We start from the raw sequence: 19061 nt of genomic DNA, 5'->3' as shown, positions 1-19061 counted from the left end.
TTCAAAAGCACGTCAAAGTGCAAGTAGAGAAATAGACAGGGAAGGTAAATGGTGTTTCTGTGCGCTGCTCTGGTTTCGCCAGAAGCGGCTTAGTCATGCTGGCCACATGACACGGAAAAACAATCTGCAGAAAACGTCGGCTCCCTCAGCCAGTAAAGTGAGATGAGCGCCGCAACCCCAGAGTCATTCGCGACTGGACTTAACTGTCAGGGGTCCGTTACCTTTTTTAAAACAATGTTTGGTTGGCTATTTTGGAAGTGTTGCTTGCCAGCTAGTTTTTTTTTAAAAAAAATCACTGTGTCTTGCTCCCTCATGTGCAACCTCCGCTTAGAAGGGTTTGCCTTTGGGCTTTTGCATGCATGGTCAGCCCCCAACCATGCCATAAGCTGGCAAACAGGTTATGAGTGCAGCAGAGCTGGAGAACGCATCAACATCTTCATCAGAATCAGGGATGAGGAACCTGAGGTCTTTCAGGTGTTGCTGGACTACAACGCCCATCATCCTGGACCACTGGCAATGCTGCTAGCTGGCACTGACAGCAGCTGGGGCCCAACAGGGAGGGCCCCCGTTTCCCCATTTCTGCTTGGGGAAGGGCATACCGGGTAAATGTAGCACTGCGCAACTGAAGGTGGTGTACAGAGTCAAACAAATCAGAGATTCCCCAAGGGTGCAAGTTCCCTTATGGAATCACTCTAGACCACTTCATTGACTTCTAGTAGCTTTGACTGCTGGGAGAACTCAAGGCCCCCAAGTCACAGTGCCTTCCATAACTCAAACTGGCTTGGAGATTTGGTTAGCATCAAAGCACAGGGATGCCACAAATAGATGCGCTAAGCCAGCCGCATAACCCACATTTGTGTGTGTGTTACAAAAGGCAAAGCTGGCCAATGCACAATCACTGTTAACATAGGATTTATTCATTTTTTACATGTGTTTTTCATGTGAAGTCTCTTTTCACATTGCTGTATTTCACATTTCGGAAAGGCAAGCATTTCAGTAGATTCTTACCGAACGCTGCACGCAAAAAACCAAAAACGCTCTGGATATTTTTGTACATTTCACCATTCTGCATCTCCAATAGCTTTGGAAAAAACGTAGTCCTTTCCCCCAAAGCACATCACGCCGTCTTTCAAGTAGAACTTCCATCTGTTCTTACTCCGCTGAACCTGGTAAAAAACAAAAAGCAGTATGCTGGGGCCTTTAAATCCCACTAAAATAACAGTTGCTTTCCTTGGTAAGCAATGGAAAGCATTGAACAATTAAAAACAATTCATATACAGTCATACCTCGGTTTAAGTACGCTTCGGTTTGAGTGCTTCCAGTTTAAGTACTCTGCAGACCCGTCTGGAATGGATTAATCCACTTTCCATTACTTTCAATGGGAAAGTTCGCTTCAGGTTAAGTACAGACTTCCGGAACGAATTGTGTACTTAAACAGAGGTACCACTGTACTAAAAGCAGAAGCACTCAGAAATATCTACACTGCACACTTAAAAGTAGCTTACATGTGGAACAAGCAACCTTGCAAGACAGCTGTTCAGGATTCCAGACACCCACACCTTTTTTTCCCGGGGAAACTCCATTCCTTCCCACCCACTAGGCAACTCCCATCAGCTCCAGCCAACATGGCCAATGGAAAGGACTGATGGGATTTGCAGTTCATAACCCCCCAAAAAGCAGATAAAACAGTCCTAATTTATTCCTAGGTCCACTTCCCACATTTTTTGGTTTCAGCACACATCTAAGTTGTTTTACTTAAGACGCAAAGTGTAAATGCATCAAACGGGAACTTTCCTGAGGGAAACATGATTGGTGTGGCTGCCTGTGGAAAAACTCACTGCATGGCAAACCCAGGTCTGTGTTAGATGTGACAGAGGGAGGCAGCTACATTTCCCCAAAACATTTAACACGGCTGGGAGGACTTAAATTGTAAAGGGCCATTTAACTAGCAAGCATTCTTCACTTTACCTTGTCATAAAGGGACCCCTGACCATTAGGTCCAGTCGTGACCGACTCTGGGGTTGCTTGCTCATCTCGCATTATTGGCCGAGGGAGCCGGCGTATAGATTCCGGGTCATGTGGCCAGCATGGCAAAGCCGCTTCTGGTGAACTAGAGCAGCACACAGAAACGCCGTTTACCTTCCCACTGTAGCGGTACCTATTTATCTACTTGCACTTTGACGTGCTTTCGAACTGCTAGGTTGGCAGGAGCTGGGACCAAGCAATGGGAGCTCACCCCGTCACAGGGATTCGAACCGCAGACCTTCTTATCAGCAAGCCCTAGGCTCAGTGGTTTAGCCCACAGCGCCACCTGGGTCCCTTACCTTGTCATACTGGGTCCCTTACCTTGTCATACTGGGTTGACTTACCTTGTCATACTGGCATACAATTATGTTATCGGTGTCAAATACATCTGGTGTCTCCTGCTCACTGACATCGTCCCCAGAATTTAAAGGATCCTAAAAAAGGGAAAGGTTTTTTTTTTTCCTGATTGGCACTGAACTATGTTTCTTGAGTAACAATAACAAGAACTGGTCAACTCTGTTATGGAAGCAGCCTTCCATGAACACAAAGGGTTGATATAGTGGCCACTCTGGGATGAGCAAGTATATCTGGAATTTTAAGGAAGCGTTATGAGGAACCACCACAAAATACTGCCATAGGACATGTTTGTTGTAACACAGAGGATGTCTCCATCTCAGTTTCTGCATGTGCAAAGCAGGTGGGGCAATCTACAGGGCAGAGTGTGCCTTTTCATGCAGGAAAAGAATGATAGGGGGAGAGACATTTTTCACCAGTGCCATCGCCCCAACAGGTGCGTCACAATTGCTCATATCTGCAGTGCAGATCATGTAACTGGATGGCATGCAGGTGAATATCAAAGACTCAAAGTGCCAAAATCTGGATTGGCATCAAAGTTCACAAGTACCAAAACCAGAATAAAGACGTAATATCTTCCCCATTTTGGTCCTCGAAATTGCTCTCTGATTCCTGCCATTTATCTATTTCATAAAATCAATACACTACTTGACTGTAAAAAAGAAAAAGGAAACTGAAAGCAGTTTACATCATGTGTCTTTTCAGCCTTACCCACAGATATGAAAAGAAAAGTCATTTTCAAGTGGATCGAAAGCTTTACCTCCTCAATTATGTCAACCGGGGGTTCATCCACATCACTACTGCTGCTAAGAGATTGATTGTCTGAGGTACTGTTTTCACCTTCTTCTTCTTCCTCTTCCTCATCCAGGACCTTCAGATCTTCAGCATCAATGATGCCCACAAGTTCCTCATCTTCCCCATCTCTTGGGCTTCCTATTTCTGCCTTGGGAGAAGCATCACCTGTTCCATCCAGCTGAATTATCTCTTCGATATTATTGGCAATATCCTTCTGGGTCTGCAGATCAGCTTCCATCTGCACGCTAGTCTCTAGCTGGAAGGAAGATTTGCACTACACTGAAGACATGGGAGCATTTCCTCACAAGCAGACGCCCACCGCACTGCTTCCGAAGCCTTGCCCTTCTGCCTATGGGAGAGGCTCACAAGATCAATTCAGACATAGGCGTGCTCACAGAAAAGATGCATGACAACTATTATCCGTGTCAACTTCCCAGGGTCAAACCTAGGAGCGGGGCTTAGGAGCAATCTAAGATTCTCCTCCCAGCTTTCGATCATTGGAAATTTAAAAAGATAAATCGAAATGAAATGAAACACAAGCACGCAGTCATTTTAAAAAAGCCTTCAGAAAGTAGTCAATAATAATAATAATAATAATAATAATAATAATAATAATAATAATAATAAATTTTCGCTTAAAGAAAGGATTTTTCTAGCGGAGGTTGCCTCGCTAGACAAATTCGTTTTACGAAAAATTCGTCTAGCGAATCGTGGTTTCCCATAGGAATGCATTGAAATTCAATTAATGCGTTCCTATGGGCAATTTTTTTTAAAAAAAAAATTCAATGCATTCCTATGGGATTCGCTAGACAAATTTTTCGTTATAAGAATAGACCCGTGGAACGAATTAAATTCGTCTAGTGAGGCACCACTGTAATAATAATAATAATAATAATAATAATAATAATAATAGCAATGGGAATAATTCATGGTAGTGCTAAGCCTATCACTCCATCAGCACAAGCATTTCTACTTATGGGATGGAACAATCTCCCTACTCTGCCCCACCACTGCTGCTCCAGAGGTTCTCCTGACCCCCACATAGCCAATTTGGGGGCATGGGAGGAGTGGGGAATACTCACTGCACTTGTTTAGTCTTTGTTCAGCTTCCACTGGTAGGAACAGCTAGTTTAATCCCCCTTATGGGTGCACGCCAGCTCCTTTGAGTACCTCGTTCTCAATTTTAAATGGGAAGGGTATGGTAAATACCCAAGAGCAAGCTTATTTCACAATTCTGCACACATCCTACGTTCTGCTACATTTTTAAAAAAATCACATTTGCAAGCAGTTTTGAACAGAAGGAGGATGAAAAGAAATCCTTCCAAAGAAAGTGGGGAACCTATAGCCCACCAAATGTTGTTGGACTCTGTCCCTGCTTTAAAATGAAAGAATTACCTCTTCAGAAAAGGAGAGGTTGGCTTCATCAGACAGGAGAGTGCTGTCGTCCAACTCGTTGCCCATAATTATCAGCTCAATTATATCGTCGGGATCCAGCGACTGCTCGAGATTGACTGGCAATTCCGACCCATTGGGAGAGCTTCCTGCCGTCGCTTCTGTGGCCACTGTAGGGCAGTGTGCTTCAGATAATTTCAAGTCAAGAACAGCTGCATTTGGAAGGGTCTCCAGGGAGCTGGTTGGTTGCTCTCTTACCAGAGCTCCCACTGCAGCTTTCCCATGACTCCCAATAGCCTCCTGTATGACAGCAGCAGCAGCCGGCAAGGTCTTCTCTTCCATTCCCCCTTGCTGAGATACAGCAGGATTCGGGGCCTGCAGGTTTTCACTGGGTGCCTGATGAGAAGAGGCATTTACCAGAACGGCACCAGCGGACACAGGCTGAGCTCCTGAGGGCTGCCGCCCAAGCTGCTGGAATATTTGCTGAACTGGATTCTGGAGGACACTTGCACCTCCCGGGGCCTGGGTGACCACCACCGGCATGTTGACTTTATACAGCTGCCCTAAGAAAGAGAAACTGAACATTGTGAGTAGGCCTGTCTCCCTCCATGGCCAATCAGAATTACTTGGGAAGAGAGCCAGAGGTGGGCCAAATTCCTTGGTTTCCCAGCTCTACTGCCATTCAGCTTTTTCCCTCCCACAAAGTTTCATCCATCAACAGTCAGCTCAACATTGCAGTTAACAGAGGGTTAAACGCACGTAAACACATACATGGTCCACCTGGGGCCCTTCAGATCTTTTTTCTTTTCTTAAATTAAAAACAAACAAACCAAAACCTTACGTTTATATCCTCCCTTTCTTCCATCACGGAACATACCGTACATGCAGTTCCCAGATAGTCCCACATCCAGGCACTAACCAACCAGACCTGCTTAGTTTCAACCAGATAGTGGCTTCATGTGCCTTTAAGCCAGGAGAGCCGGGTAGATGACAGCTGTCACATGGATGGTGGAGGGCAAACTAATGCCAGTGTACTGGAAGAAGCAAAGATCACCAGTGTCGAAGGAATGGTTCTTCAACATCAACTTCATTGGACTGGTCATGTTGTGCAGATACCTGATTATCATCTTCGAAAGCAACTACAGTGGACGCTTGGGTTGCAAACGTGATCCGGGCGGGAGGCATGTTCGCAACCCGCAGCGCCGCATCTGCACATGCGCGGGTAGCAATTCGGCACTTCTGCGCATGCGCTAAGCGCGATTTAGTGCTTCTGTGCATGCACGAGCGCCAAAACCCAGAAATAACCCATTCAGGTACTTCTGGGTTCAGCGCATGAGGCAACCTGAAGCGTCTGTAACCCGAGGTATGACTCTGTACTCTATTCTGAACTTTAAAATGGAAAGCGTAATGCTGGTGGTCAACAAATGAGGTTTAAAGACTCTCACAAGGCAAATCTTTAAAAAAGTTGTAGTATAAACACCGACAACTGGGAGACCCTGGCCTGTGAGTGCTCCAATTGGAGAACAGCCTTTACCAAAGGTGTCATGGGCTTTGAAGATGCTCAAACTCAGGACGAAAGGGAGAAACGTGCTAAGAGGAAGGCAAACCCTCACCGTGATCAACTCCCACCCAGAAACTTATGCCCCACTGTGGAAGGACATGTGAATCCAGAATTGGCCTCCACAGTCACTTACAGACTCACTGTTAAGACCGTGTTTATGGAAGGCAATCTTACTCGACTTCGAGTGATCGCCAAAGAAGAAGAAAGGAGGGTGGAGCAAGCTTGTTTCCTCCTGCTCCAGAAGGGAGGACCTGAACCAATGGATTCAAGTTATAAGAAAGGGGATTCCAGCTAAACCTCAGGAAGAACTTTCTGACAGTAAGAGCTGGTTGACAGAGGAACAGACTCCCTCAGAAGGTGGAAGACTCTCCTTCCTTAGAAGTTCTTAAACAGAAGTTGGATGGCCATCTGTCATGGATGGTTTAGTTGAGATTCCTGCCTTCCAACTCTACAATTCTATGATCCACGATTCCATGATTCTATGATCAGCTTTCATTATGCAAACCTGAATTTCTTGGGATGCAACTGAATCCCACCCCAAAACAGCAGGAGCCTGGAAGCACCGTGCAACAGTTCTTTTGTTCTTTTTTTATTAAACTAGTTTGTGGTGCAGTCTTTACCCTTAAAGCTTATCAACAGCCAACTTCCACATTGCAAAATCCTCACGGCCTTCCTCGCACACTTCTTCAAACCCTGCCAACCGTATCAATCACGTTCCAAGCCTGCACCCGCTCTGCTTACCAGAAGCCGTCTGCAGAGTCACACCAGCGGGTATTTGGATGGGATAGGTGAGGCCTGAAGGCAGGGTGAAGATTGTACCGGCAGACCTGGAGGTGCCCTGAAGTGAAAGGAAGCCCGTCAGGAAAATTCAGTTAGATTTTGTAGATCGCAGCCGATGTTCTGTTCCAGTATCTCTAAAACATCCCCGCCTCCCTGTAATGGATCACTTGAACATGGCTGAGGATCTTGATGGACCACTCAGGGATTTTCCTGCCTGCCCTAGCAATTGTAAAGCGCTCTGCAAAGCTGTAGCAACTAGCTGTTTAGTGCTTCATACTGGAGAATTTGTAGAATGTCACATTGTTATCCAAGCACTCTAACCTTGGTCACTTTGAAAAATAAAGCTCTGCATTAGTATATAATAATCCCAGGGTCCTTTGAAGGACATGTCCTTGTATCAGCCTTTCCCATCCCAGTGCCCTCTAGATCTTGTGGCCTCGGCCAACCCTCCTTCCTGAAGTTGACAGTAGCCAAGAGTTTCAGTTCATTCTATCTGCCAGCTAATTGTATGTTGCTGGGTTTTCGTCTGGCAACCGTCAGTTGTGTTTCTGTAGCCCTGAAACACTTCCCTAGTTCCCCCTTGAAGCTTCAGGAGATGCAGAACAAGTCTAGACAGGGCTTGGATCGCCTCCCAAGTGCTTTGCTAAATAGTAGTACCAGTAGCAGCAATTTTTATTATTTTCTTATTTATATTCCGTCCATCTGGATGGGCTGCCCCAACTACCCTGGGCAGCTACCAACACATATGAATGCATAATAAAACATTAAAAACCTCCCCATATAGGGCTGCCTTCAGATGTCTTCTAAAAGCTATATAGTTATTTACCCCCTTGACATCTAATGGGAGGACATTCCACAAGGGAAGGCACACTGCTGAGAACACCCTCTGCCTGGTTCCCTGTAACTTTACTTCTCATAGTGAGGGAACCGCCAGAAGACCCTCGGAGCTGGACCTCTGTGTCTGGGCTGAGCAATGGGGGTGGAGACGCTCCTTCAGGTATACTGGGCCAAGGCCATTTAGGGCTTTAAAGCTCAGGACCAGCACTTTGAATTCTGCTTGAAAATGCACCGGAAAACAATGTAGGCCTTTCAGGACCCATGTTATAGGGTCCTGGCGGCCGCTCCCAGTCACCAGTCTAGCTGCTGCATTCTGGATTAGTTGTAGTTTCCGAGTCACCTTCAAAGGCAGCCCCACATAGACTGCATTGCAGTAGTCCAAGTGGGCGATAACCAGAGCATGCACCACTCTGGCAAGACAAGTGTGCAGGCAGGTAGGGTCTCAGCCTGCGTACCAGATGGAACTGGTAGACGGCTGCCCTGGACCTGCGCCTCCATGGACAGCTGGGAATCCAAAATGACTCCCAGGCTGCGCACCTGATCCTTCAGGGGCACAGTTACCCCATTCAGGGCCAGGGAGTCCTCCACACCTGTCCACCCCCTGTCCCCCAGAAACAGTACTCCTGTCTTGTTGGGATTCAACCTTAATATGTTAGCTGCCACCCACCTCCGGGCACTCACACAGGGCATTTAGCAGGAGGGTAATGTAGAAATGATCCCACTGTAGAAAGCTGGATTTTACATTCGTTGCTCTTCCCACTTTTGCCTCTGGTGCTGCCCAGCCCTAGCGTTTGGCCTTGGGACAGTTGCCCAAAATACAGCCATTGGGCTGCAAGAAGTTGCCCCCCCTGCTATTGCAAATTATCCTCCTGAGTATGTTCTTAGAGGGCAGATTGTCTCCGGACTTGCACATCTGTAACTGGAAGGCTCCATCCATTCACATGGAGAGACAGGATCTAGAAGGGGTGCTCTGGTTTTCTCCTAACTCCTCTTTGCTTTGCAGCAACAAGCACCATCAAGCACCACCTCCCATGCTGTCCATCCCCCCCAATCCGATGGGACAGTTTTTCCAAGGGGCTGCAGGGGGAGACAAAATTGGTGAAAATCACTGCCTGCTGTCTTCCTCTAGAACCGGCTGGAGTCTGTGATGTGCAAGCCTGGACCCAATCCATCGTACAGACGAGCCTAGCAAAAGCATCAATTCAATACATAAATGGCAAGTTGCTTTCAAATGCTTTTAGGAGACAAGCTATTAAATTAATACAATAAATGAAATAAGGGAAACCAATCTCAAATGTACCAAGAGAAGGCCATGTCTACAATTGGGTTTAGGATGGCAGACAAAAGTAGCATAATGGTTTCCCCCCCCCAATCCCAAATCGATACTAAACTCTTTAAAAATGGACTGGGCATCTCTATAATTACCGGTGTTTGCAATATGAATGCTGATTGCTTGATTACAATTGGCATTTTGCAAGGCTATTTATCATCACCAAAGATTGTTGAACTGGGAAATGTTGATGCTGATACAGAATTTAAGGTTTTTGCCTTTGAGGGGGATAAGAAAAATCGTAAGGCAATGCTAAGTCTACATACAAGTTCGGCCGCTGCCCCTGCTGTTGTAGGAAACTGTTGAATTCCTCTGCCGGCAGCAGCACCTAAAGGAATATTGTTTAAATAACAAATGTCACAAGGGCTTCATGTAAAGTTTTGAATTCTCCTGCACGCTGATTCCTCCCACTTGCATCACCATTAAGCCCTGACAAAAATCAGCAGAGGCTAGAGGCTGGCATCGGGGGCGTTCCCAGACAACCGCTTTAAGAAGCATCCATCACAATTTGTTTGCAGGGAGATTAGCAATGCTGGCTATTTAATGAGCATTCCTTCTGATTTGTCTGCACGAAGGTGATATGATGTTGCACCAAAGCAGATTATCACCCCACACTTTCCAGCACATTTTCACCTCACTTTCCTTCTTGCAAAAAGTCCACCCTTTTGGAGAAGTGAGCTTGTTGCGGCAAGATCTCCCAATCCACTACATTTGCCCAACTGGGAAATTGGCTGGTACATGATTAAAATAGCAACAGTGATGAAGTACCCTTGGTGTTACAGCAAGCACCACACTTTGACTTGGGACTGCAATTCATTCAGAGTGGTCCTATGCCTCTCAATTTGTACATAAATCCCACTCTCTTCAAAGGGGCTTACTCCCAGGGGGAAAGGTCAAGGACCCCTGGATGGCTACGTCCAGTCAAAGGTGACTATGGGGTGCAGGGTACATCTCGCTTTCAGGCCAAGGGAGTCAGCGTTTGTTCACAGACAGCTTTCTGTTTAGGGAAGCTTTTAATGTTTGATTGATTTCTGTATTTTAATATTTTGTTGGAAGCCGCCCAGAGTGGCTGGGGGAACCCGGCCAGATGGGCGGGGTATAAATAATAATTATTATTATTATTATTATTATTATTATTATTATTATTATTATTATTCTGGGTCATGTGGCCAGCATGACTAAACCGCTTCTGGCGCAACAGGAAACCGTGACGGAAACCACGGCACATGGAAACGCTGTTTACCTTCCAACCACAGCAGTACCTATTTATCTACTTGCACTGGTGTGCTTTCAAACTGCTAGGATGGCAGAAGCTGGGACAAAGCAATGGGAGCTCACCCCGTCGTGGGGATTCGAACCGCCGACTTTCCGATCGGCAAGCCCAAGAGGCTCGGGGTTCAGACTCAGTGGTATAGGACTGTGGCCTGGCCCTGGCAATGTATTATTGCCGAGCAGGTATCCATTACTAAAAGTGGAAACTGCAGCTCCTATCATAACCTGACCAACAGCCACGCTGGGGCCGATGGGAGCTGGAATCAAGCCAAATATGGAGGGCACGATGTTGGCTCTGCCTGGTCTAACCCAGCCTTGTCTACTGAGGAGCGGCCCTTCTCTGCCATCACATATAACCATCACATACAAGGATTGAACAAGGGGTTTTCTGCAGGCCAGATATACGCTTCCCCAGGGAAGCCACGGTGCAATATCTGCAGAAAGAAACCGTTCATCAACCTGTTGTCGTCTGCAGGGCTTGGTGGAAGTTGGGAGGCAGGTGCAAGGTGAACTGAGGAGGAAGGTGGCTGTGGCGGAAGAAGCTTTCCGTCGCTTTAGACTGCATCACTTTCGTTTCCCAGCGCTGCAAGAAAATGAGGTTTGAAAACACACACACACACACACACACACACACACACACACACACACACAAAGGTGAAAAGATCTCATTTAAGCCAGCTGATTTTTCCACTCCCCATCAGGATCTGACATAACCCGTTGGCTTTATATATTGTTGAGTTTGGCCGCCTCTATCACTGCGGGTGGGCCTATCACTATGGCTATGCTAAAATAATTACCTGGTGCACGATAAAGGACCCATTAATTGTTCTTTAATGAATAATTGCAGGGTGAAACCCAGGAACAGTCCTCTGAAGCAAAGAGCTGAGTTTTCCATGGAAGTCATCTGAATAACTTGGGTACAGGCTTAAGACTTTGTTTTTAGCTGCTTTTAGGGGATTGGTGCAGGATCGGTGGTTAAGCTACCTGCTTTGGGGAGCGTTTTTGCTTCCACTATGCTGTGCTGGTATATTTGTGAACAAACCAATATTATAGAAATACAGAGAGATTCCGGTGTGCATGCTCCCTCTCAAATCTGTAGGAAACTAAACATCATTGCACTATCCCTGGACTCTATTCAAGAAAGCGGGGAGCATTTAAGATTATAATAACCACCCTCGGTGCTATCTTTCTAGAAAAAGAGGTGCCAGAACTCACCATGACCACACCTCCCTTGTTCTCTTAAAAAGGCAATGATGCCCACCTGAGAGGTGCTGAAACTGAGTTCTGGCAAGTTTTGGCTGAAAGAAAAAGTCCTGACCATCCCCGTTTGCAAGTATGCAAGAACCAGAAGCATGATCTTTGTGAGGAAATTGCAAGACAGAGCACAAGAACATAAACTCAGCTCAGAGTGTACTTCAGAACCCAATAACCGGAATTTCGATTTTTAGGGGAAGTTCCACATCCCCTCATTAACTAAAAATGAAGATAGATATGACTTCCTTTCACCCCTGTGACACAGACAGATGCTGTCAACTCTAAATATGAACTAAACTGGTAATCAGTGGCAAGCAGTCGTAGAACAGTAATGAGGAGCTGAGGAGTTTTGGGGATCTCAACAAATTGCTCAACTGGTGAATTTCTCTTTTATTTATTTGGCACTACAGTGGTGCCTCGCTTAACGAACGCCCTGTAAGACGAAATTTTTGCTTAAAGAAAGGATTTTTCTAGCGGAGGTTGCCTCGCTAGACAAATTCATTTTATGAAAAATTCGTCTAGCGCAGCGTTTCTCAACCGCTGTTCCGCGGCACACTAGTGTGCCGTGAGACGCTGACTGGTGTGCCGCGACGTGCGGCGACGAGAAGGGCGATTTGCATTGTCACGTGCCTGGCTGACGCTGCCGGGGCGAGGGACGCCGCCGGGGCGAGGGACTGGGGGTGGGGGCTGCTGGCGAGGCGGCGGCTCCTCTCGGGGAGAGCGCCAGAGGGTCGCTGTGGGAGCTACTGCTACTGCTGCTGCGCTCCAGGGGGATCCGCGCCTTGGTTTGGGCGGCCGTGTGGAGCCGAGAGAGGCGACATGGGTGAGTTAGTCCGGGCGGAGGGGAGGAAGGAAGAACCCTCATGGCGGAGAGACGCGCGAAGTTGGGGCTCCGGGGAAACTTCAACAGGAGTTGGCAACTTCCCGTCCTCAGAGCAGCGGCGTTGCTTCCTGGTGCCTCGCTCGAAGCGGGACAGAGTCGGCTGCAGCGACGAGCGACCCCCCCCCCCGTCCTGCCTTTCCCCCACGACCGGGGCAGGGAGAGGCGTAAGGGTGGGGAGGTGTTTTCTCTCTCCAGGAGACGTTATTTCTGTAACTGGTTGTCTATGGGCTGCGAGGTTAAAAGGCTCGAAAGAAGGTTGCATTTAAGGAGACCTGCCGTGAAATGGAGGACGGGGGTTAGTCACGTCCCTCGAAGTTGTAGAAGTAAATGAAAAGGGGAGGATTTGGGCAGCAGCAGCTCGCTCCGCTTCAGAGATCCAAGAAGCTCTCCTGGCAAAACAACAACCAACGAGTCTCTCTCTCCCCCCCCCCAGCTGCTCATGCTACCAGAGCCCCGCCTTCTGCTTGTTTTGTTTACTTGGGGTTTACTTGTTTACTAGCTCAGGGTGGTCTTTCGCTATATTCAGCAACATAGCCCCTGGCACAATAACAGTGGCTTTGTTACGCTTTAGTTGGTTTTGCAAGGCTCCCCCAATTCCACCACGTTATTGCTGTACAACAAAAACCCGACGAAAACTAAGCAGGACACTTTAAAGGGCTAAAGGATTCCTGCAGGAAGTTACTGGATATGCACTGACTGGAAATAAGCAGTGTGACCACTCCAAAGTTTTTCCATGTGTATGCAGGATTGGTACTGCTAGCAGAACCGACACACCCACTAGGCAAGATTTCCTCAGGTGGCAGGATCCACAGAGGCAGCAGATCCGGCCTCTATAGTCAATATAGGGCGGCACAGAGTTAAATTTTTTAACTTTTTTAATGGTGGTGTGCCTCATGATTTTTTTCATGGAACAAGTGTGCCTTGGCCCAAAAAAGGTTGAGAAACACTGCTCTAGTGAATCGCGGTTTCCCATAGGAATGCATTGAAATTCAATTAATGTGTTCCTATGAGCAAAAAAAATCCAAAAAAAATCAATGCATTCCTATGGGGTTCGCTAGACGAATTTTTCGTTATAAGAATAGACCCGTGGAACAAATTAAATTCGTCTAGCGAGGCACCACTGTATTGACATACAGCGGTCCAGGAGATCTTATTATCGTCCCTGCTGTGAAATATGTGGCGGGGCTTTGTCCCTGCCCCATCCTCCACTGCACCACTGATGTCAAAGGAAAGTGTTTGGGCATTTCTGCAGAAAACAGGAATACGAGATACTCAGACCAGACTAGGAATGGGAGGGAGGGAGGGAGAGAAAGAGAGAGAGAGAGACTGCAAATCAGAGCCATTCAACTAACCCGCTTCAGCTCTTTCAGGACCTGCTCATCAACCCCTTCTTCTGCAAAGACATCCTGGACAACTTCAATCACATCGTCGATAACCGATTTGTAGAATTTAGGCTGTGCGGCACATGAATCACAGAAGGGGGAAGAGTTAAAAGGAGGCTCCCTGTCTCTGTGTGCTGCAGTTCCATGAGAGAACCTAGGAAGAAGCTGCCTTGCACCACGTCGGACCACTGACATATATCTAGCAGCTCTCAGGCATTTCAGATGGGGTGCTCCCAGACCTGCCTGGAGATGCTGGGGGATGAAACTGAGCATGCGAACCAGGTGTTCCACCACTGAGCTTCGCCCCTTCTGTAGTACTAAAGAAGTTGCCATGGGTCCAGAACTGAGGAATTTCCCATTTTCTCTTTTAAAATATTCACAGGTCTGGCCATCCAGCAAGCTCTTCCTGTGTTCTTAAAGGAGCCCTCTGCACTTGTATGCATGCATGGCCCACTGTGCCCAGTTGTGTTTCACTTTCCAGATAATTGTACACGGGACTGCAACCTCAATTCAATTTCTGCACTGTCTGTTCCAAAGCAGTTGGCGCAGGTAAACACAGTTCTTTCCTTTGGCCATGCAAAATGCCCAGTTACGTTAAAGTCACCCCACACCTGGGGTATGGGGTGTATTGGGTGTGAGAGGAGCAGGGATACCTCTGGTGGTACATCATGCTCCTTCTGGGGTAGTTTGTCCACCTTTGGTCCCCACCTTGCACTCAGCTCTCACCTGCGGCTCCTAGAAGCTGTCATTGTGTGACAGCAGCCTTATCTCAGGAACGGCTTTGACTGGCGGGCTAAACCGGGTGAGGGTAGCCGATAGGAAGTTTTCCATGTTTAATGTTTGGTTATGTTTTTGTATATGCTAGAAGCTGCCCAGAGTGGCTGGGGCAACCCAGTCAGATTGGCAGGATACAAATAATAAAATTATAGTAATAATTAGTCTCAAACCCTCGGCGAGTTAGGGGCTTTCCCTGCATGTGAAGACAGGCTCCAGAGGATTGAGCAAACAAAACCGAAAGTGGATCCAATGGCCAAGCAGGTGGTTTCTACACGTGCCGTCGAGGGAAATGAGGGACCTACAGAGCTCGTCAGCCTGACAAGGTAGCCCATCTAGGAGAAGGAAAACTCTGGTCCTAAACTTCCACTGCCTTGCGGCTATCCCCATTCATGAGAAAGGCTTTGGGAGTAAACCTCAAGGAACAATCTGTACCCTCTGCCTTTCATGACATCTTAGGGAGAAGAAGAGGCTAAGCAGTAAACCCTACACAAATTTGGACTCCCTAAGATCATAGAATCATAGAGTTGGAAGAGACCACAAGGGCCATCCAGTCCAACCCCCTGCCAAGCAGGAAACACCATCAAAGCATTCTTGACATGTGCCTGCCAAGCCTCTGCTTAAAGACCTCCAAACAAGGAGACTCCACCACACTCCTTGGAAGCAAATTTCATTGCCGAACAGCTCTTACTGTCAGGAAGTTCTTCCTAATGTTTAGGTGGAATCTTCTTTCTTGTAGTTTGAATCCATTGCTCCGTGTCCGCTTCTCTGGAGCAGCAGAAAACAACCTTTCTCCCTCCTCTATATGACACCCTTTTATATATTTGAACATGGCTATCATATCACCCCTTAACCTTCTCTTCTCCAGGCTAAACATACCCAGCTCCCTAAGCCGTTCCTCATAAGGCATTGTTTCCAGGCCTTTGACCATTTTGGTTGCCCTCCTCTGGACACATTCCAGCTTGTCAGTATCCTTCTTTAACTGTGGTGCCCAGAACTGAACACAGTACTCCAGGTGAGGTCTGACCAGAGCAGAATACAGTGGTACTATTACTTCCCTTGATCTAGATGCTATACTCCTATTGATGCAGCCCAGAATTGCATTGGCTTTTTTAGCTGCTGCATCACACTGCTGACTCATGTCAAGTTTGACATGAGTAATTAGTCTCAAACCCTCAGCGAGTTAGGGACTTTCCCTGCATGTGAAGACAGGCTCCAGAGGATTGAGCGAACAAAACTGAAAGTGGATCCAATGGTCAAGAAGGTGGTTTCTACACGTGCCATCGAGGGAAATGAGGGACTGACGGAGCTCGTCAGCCTGGCAAGGTAGCCCATCTAAGAGAAGGAAAACTCTGGTCCTAAACTTCCACTGCCTTGTGGCTATCCCATTCATGAGAAAGGCTTCGGGAGTAAACCTCGAGGAACAATCTTTACCCTCTGCCTTTCATGACATCTTAGGGAGAAGAAGAGGCTAAGCAGTAAACCCTACACAAATCTGGACTCCCTAAGATGGTTGGATAGTGCTTTGTGCTTGTCCTTCTGGTGCAAAACGTCTTGCTCTGCTTTCCTTTGGACCACGTCAGTGAGGCCGAGAGGAGGGTCTTGTTGTCTGGGAAGCCCAGGACTTCCATACACACTGTCCAGGCTTGCACCCCAGGGAGGTCCCTTTGGTGCTGCTAATGGAGCAGTTTGACTACACCCCCAGAGGCGCACTCCATTGCCTCTCGAGCCATACAAATGCCATAACCCCACACCTGTTCAGCACAGAAGCAAAACAACCCGGGGGGGGGGGGGTGTGTGAAGGAGACATAAGTTCATCTCCAGGCACCCATGCATTCACAATAAGTCATGGTGTGGCTTGGTGTGGTGTGCAAAGCAGGCTATTAATTTCACATTTTGCCACATTTCCCAGCAAATAAATGTCTTTGCAACATTAAGCTTGTTTTCCTCACTTTTTTTTTTAAAGTGCTTTAAATGTAAAGCTTCAGAACCTTCCCCAGAATACATGCAAACTTGGTGGTGTCGTCATTTCTAAAATTCCAAGTCTTTCAAACTAGGTCAGATTTACCCCGAAAATACATTACATTAATTTCAGCACAGGCTTAGTTTAGTGCTGTTAGGCACACGCCCACAAAACATTTATTCTAATAACAGAAGCTAAACGAATAATCACCAGATCTTGAGTTTTAAGATAAGCACGTTAACAATTTTGGTAGCATCAACAAATTTAAAAGCCAGTACAAAATCGACACCAAAAATAGATAAATGTCTGATGCATGACAGCCTCTTGAATTAAACTTTCCATGTGTGTTTTGTTTAAACAGCAGGTTTATAAGTTTGCTCTTCTAAAATATCCGTGCTCTGGAGTAGCTCAGGACATCATGGCAGTCATGAACTGCTCAACAGATAGTGGAATGTGCTACTTCCATTCTTGGCGGTTTTGAATCCTGCACTGCGGGGGTTGGACTCGATGACCCTTGAGGTCCCTAGAACTGCCTGCTAGATTGGACAGTGGCCCATCTAGTCTAGCATCCTGTTCTCACAGTGTCCAGTCAGGTGATTCTGGGGAACCTGCCAGCAGGAGCCAAGCACAAGAGCAGTTTCCAGCAACTAACAGAATAATAGAATTGTAGAGTTGGGAGGGAGTCCCAGGAGTCCTCTAGCCCAGCCCCCTGCAATGCAGGGAATTCTGCTCACAGCCAACCCTGAGTGGGCTCGAACCACCAACCACAGACCCATTGCACAAAAGCATTCCTGCCTCCACAGAGCACAGCCCTCTGATGGCCCTCTCCTTCATGAAATTGCCCAATCCTCTTTCAAGCTGGCAGCCATCACTGCCTCTTGTGGAAGTGAGTTCCAAAGTTTAACTATGTCCTGGGGGGGGGCTTTTCCTTTTATCCATCCTGAATCTTCCAACGCTCAGCTTCATTCGATGCCCATGAGTTTTAGTGTTAGGAGAGGGGGAGACAACCTTTTCTCTTGTCCGCTTTCTCTGTGCCGTGCATAATTTTACTAACTTCTATCATGTCACCTCTTGCTCTCATTTTCTCTAACCTAAAACGTTCCAGGGCTTTGGAAGGAGACTAGCAGCATTTGGGGCAGGGGGGAGATTAGACCCAGAATGTAGAATATAGACCAAAAGAGTAACCCCTCCTGGGTTGGCTAAAACTTCCAACCAGTCCAGCATTCCTGTTTCCCAGAATGCTTTCAGGAATCCCTGAAGAAGGGCCTGAAAACAACAGCCCTGCCCTGGCTGCCTTCCCACTCCCCACCACCAGTGCACATGGAGGTTTAAAGGTAGACTGCCTCCAAACATGGAAGCTCCATTGCAGTAGCCTGGCTTCAAAGTGCACCAAGAGACCATAATTTAGCCTGACTAGTTCTTCCTAGCCATCCCTTTCATAGCGATGTAAATCAAGGCGGTGGTGGTCTTCACCCGCAACTGCATACAACTAACCGTGCCCTTTATACTAACATAACACAACAGAAAGGCGATATATACCAACTCTCTAGCACGGGGTGCTTTGATGCCCCGTCTCTTGGGGTTCGGTGTTCAGTTAAATGCCAGGAGAACTGGGGATGCGTCAGCGTCTTTAAAAGAAAAATCTACTTTTTTCTGCTCGAGCGATTCTTTTAAGTACCACCCAGAGCCTCTTAATGGGTCTGCTCAAGGGAAGGAATTTGAGGAGAAGGTCCTGGACCCCCTCTGCAAAAGGACACACACACACCCCAAAAAATGAAAGAAAACCAGCCAGGCGCATTAGCATCCTAAAAGGGAAGGGGGATGTTTGTAAGCTGGCTAAGCCCAGGGTCTAAACGTGCCTGGGCGCTTCCCTGAGCCAGGCTGAGCTTCTCCCCCCTATTCTCCTCTCCCCCCCCCCAAGCTTTTCGCCCTCACCACGGGGTTGCCATGAGCCATCTCTCCTCGCCCTCTCGCAGCTCGGCGGCCACCGCCTAACGCCCGTCCGCGCGCGCCCTCTGGCGGTTCCCGAGCCAACTGCCGAGCAGCCGGCCCCTTTCGCCTCTCCGGGGGCTGCCGGCGCTCTGGGAGGGAGGTGTCAATCAGAGAGGGGAGGCTTCGCTGGAGATGAACCGTCGGTGGGGTGGGAGAGGGCTGAACCGTTACCAAGAAGCTTTCTATTTTGTATATATGTAGAATAAAATATTTGTTGAGTTTTGCATGCACATGACCACAAAACGTGCGTTCGTGGCATTTTTTTTAAATGGGGGCAGGGTTTTTAAAAGGGGGAAATTAAAGGGAAATAGCCAGAGGCATGTGATTATAATTTGCATTCATCTCTGCAATACCTTTAACACCGGTGCATTCTCCTCATACTCTGTGCATAGAGTTGGAAGGGAACCCCAATTGTAGAATCTCAACAAAGGCATCCATGGCAGAACTTTCTTCTTCAGTGTCCCATC

General features: G+C 47.4%; 1 protein-coding gene across 1 annotated transcript; it reads right to left on the bottom strand.

Moving 5' to 3' along the window:
* Positions 1–1058: 1058 nt before the first annotated feature.
* On the bottom strand, positions 1059–18581 carry GTF2A1L (general transcription factor IIA subunit 1 like). Its single transcript, XM_035110487.2, has 10 exons — positions 18538–18581; positions 13836–13937; positions 10806–10929; positions 10374–10387; positions 8768–8821; positions 6869–6965; positions 4570–5129; positions 3140–3430; positions 2370–2459; positions 1059–1166 (listed from the first exon to the last, which is right to left on the bottom strand). The coding sequence occupies exons 1-10, from the start codon at positions 18556–18558 to the stop codon at positions 1059–1061; spliced, it is 1461 nt and encodes a 486-aa protein (XP_034966378.1). The 5' UTR covers positions 18559–18581.
* Between the last annotated feature and the right edge of the window lie 480 nt (positions 18582–19061).

This window comes from Zootoca vivipara, chromosome 3 (assembly GCF_963506605.1).
Source record: "Zootoca vivipara chromosome 3, rZooViv1.1, whole genome shotgun sequence".
In the NCBI taxonomy this organism is placed as follows: domain Eukaryota; kingdom Metazoa; phylum Chordata; class Lepidosauria; order Squamata; family Lacertidae; genus Zootoca; species Zootoca vivipara.
The sequence above is the reverse complement of the archived record's forward strand: the minus strand, read 5'-3'. Positions and strand labels throughout refer to the sequence as shown.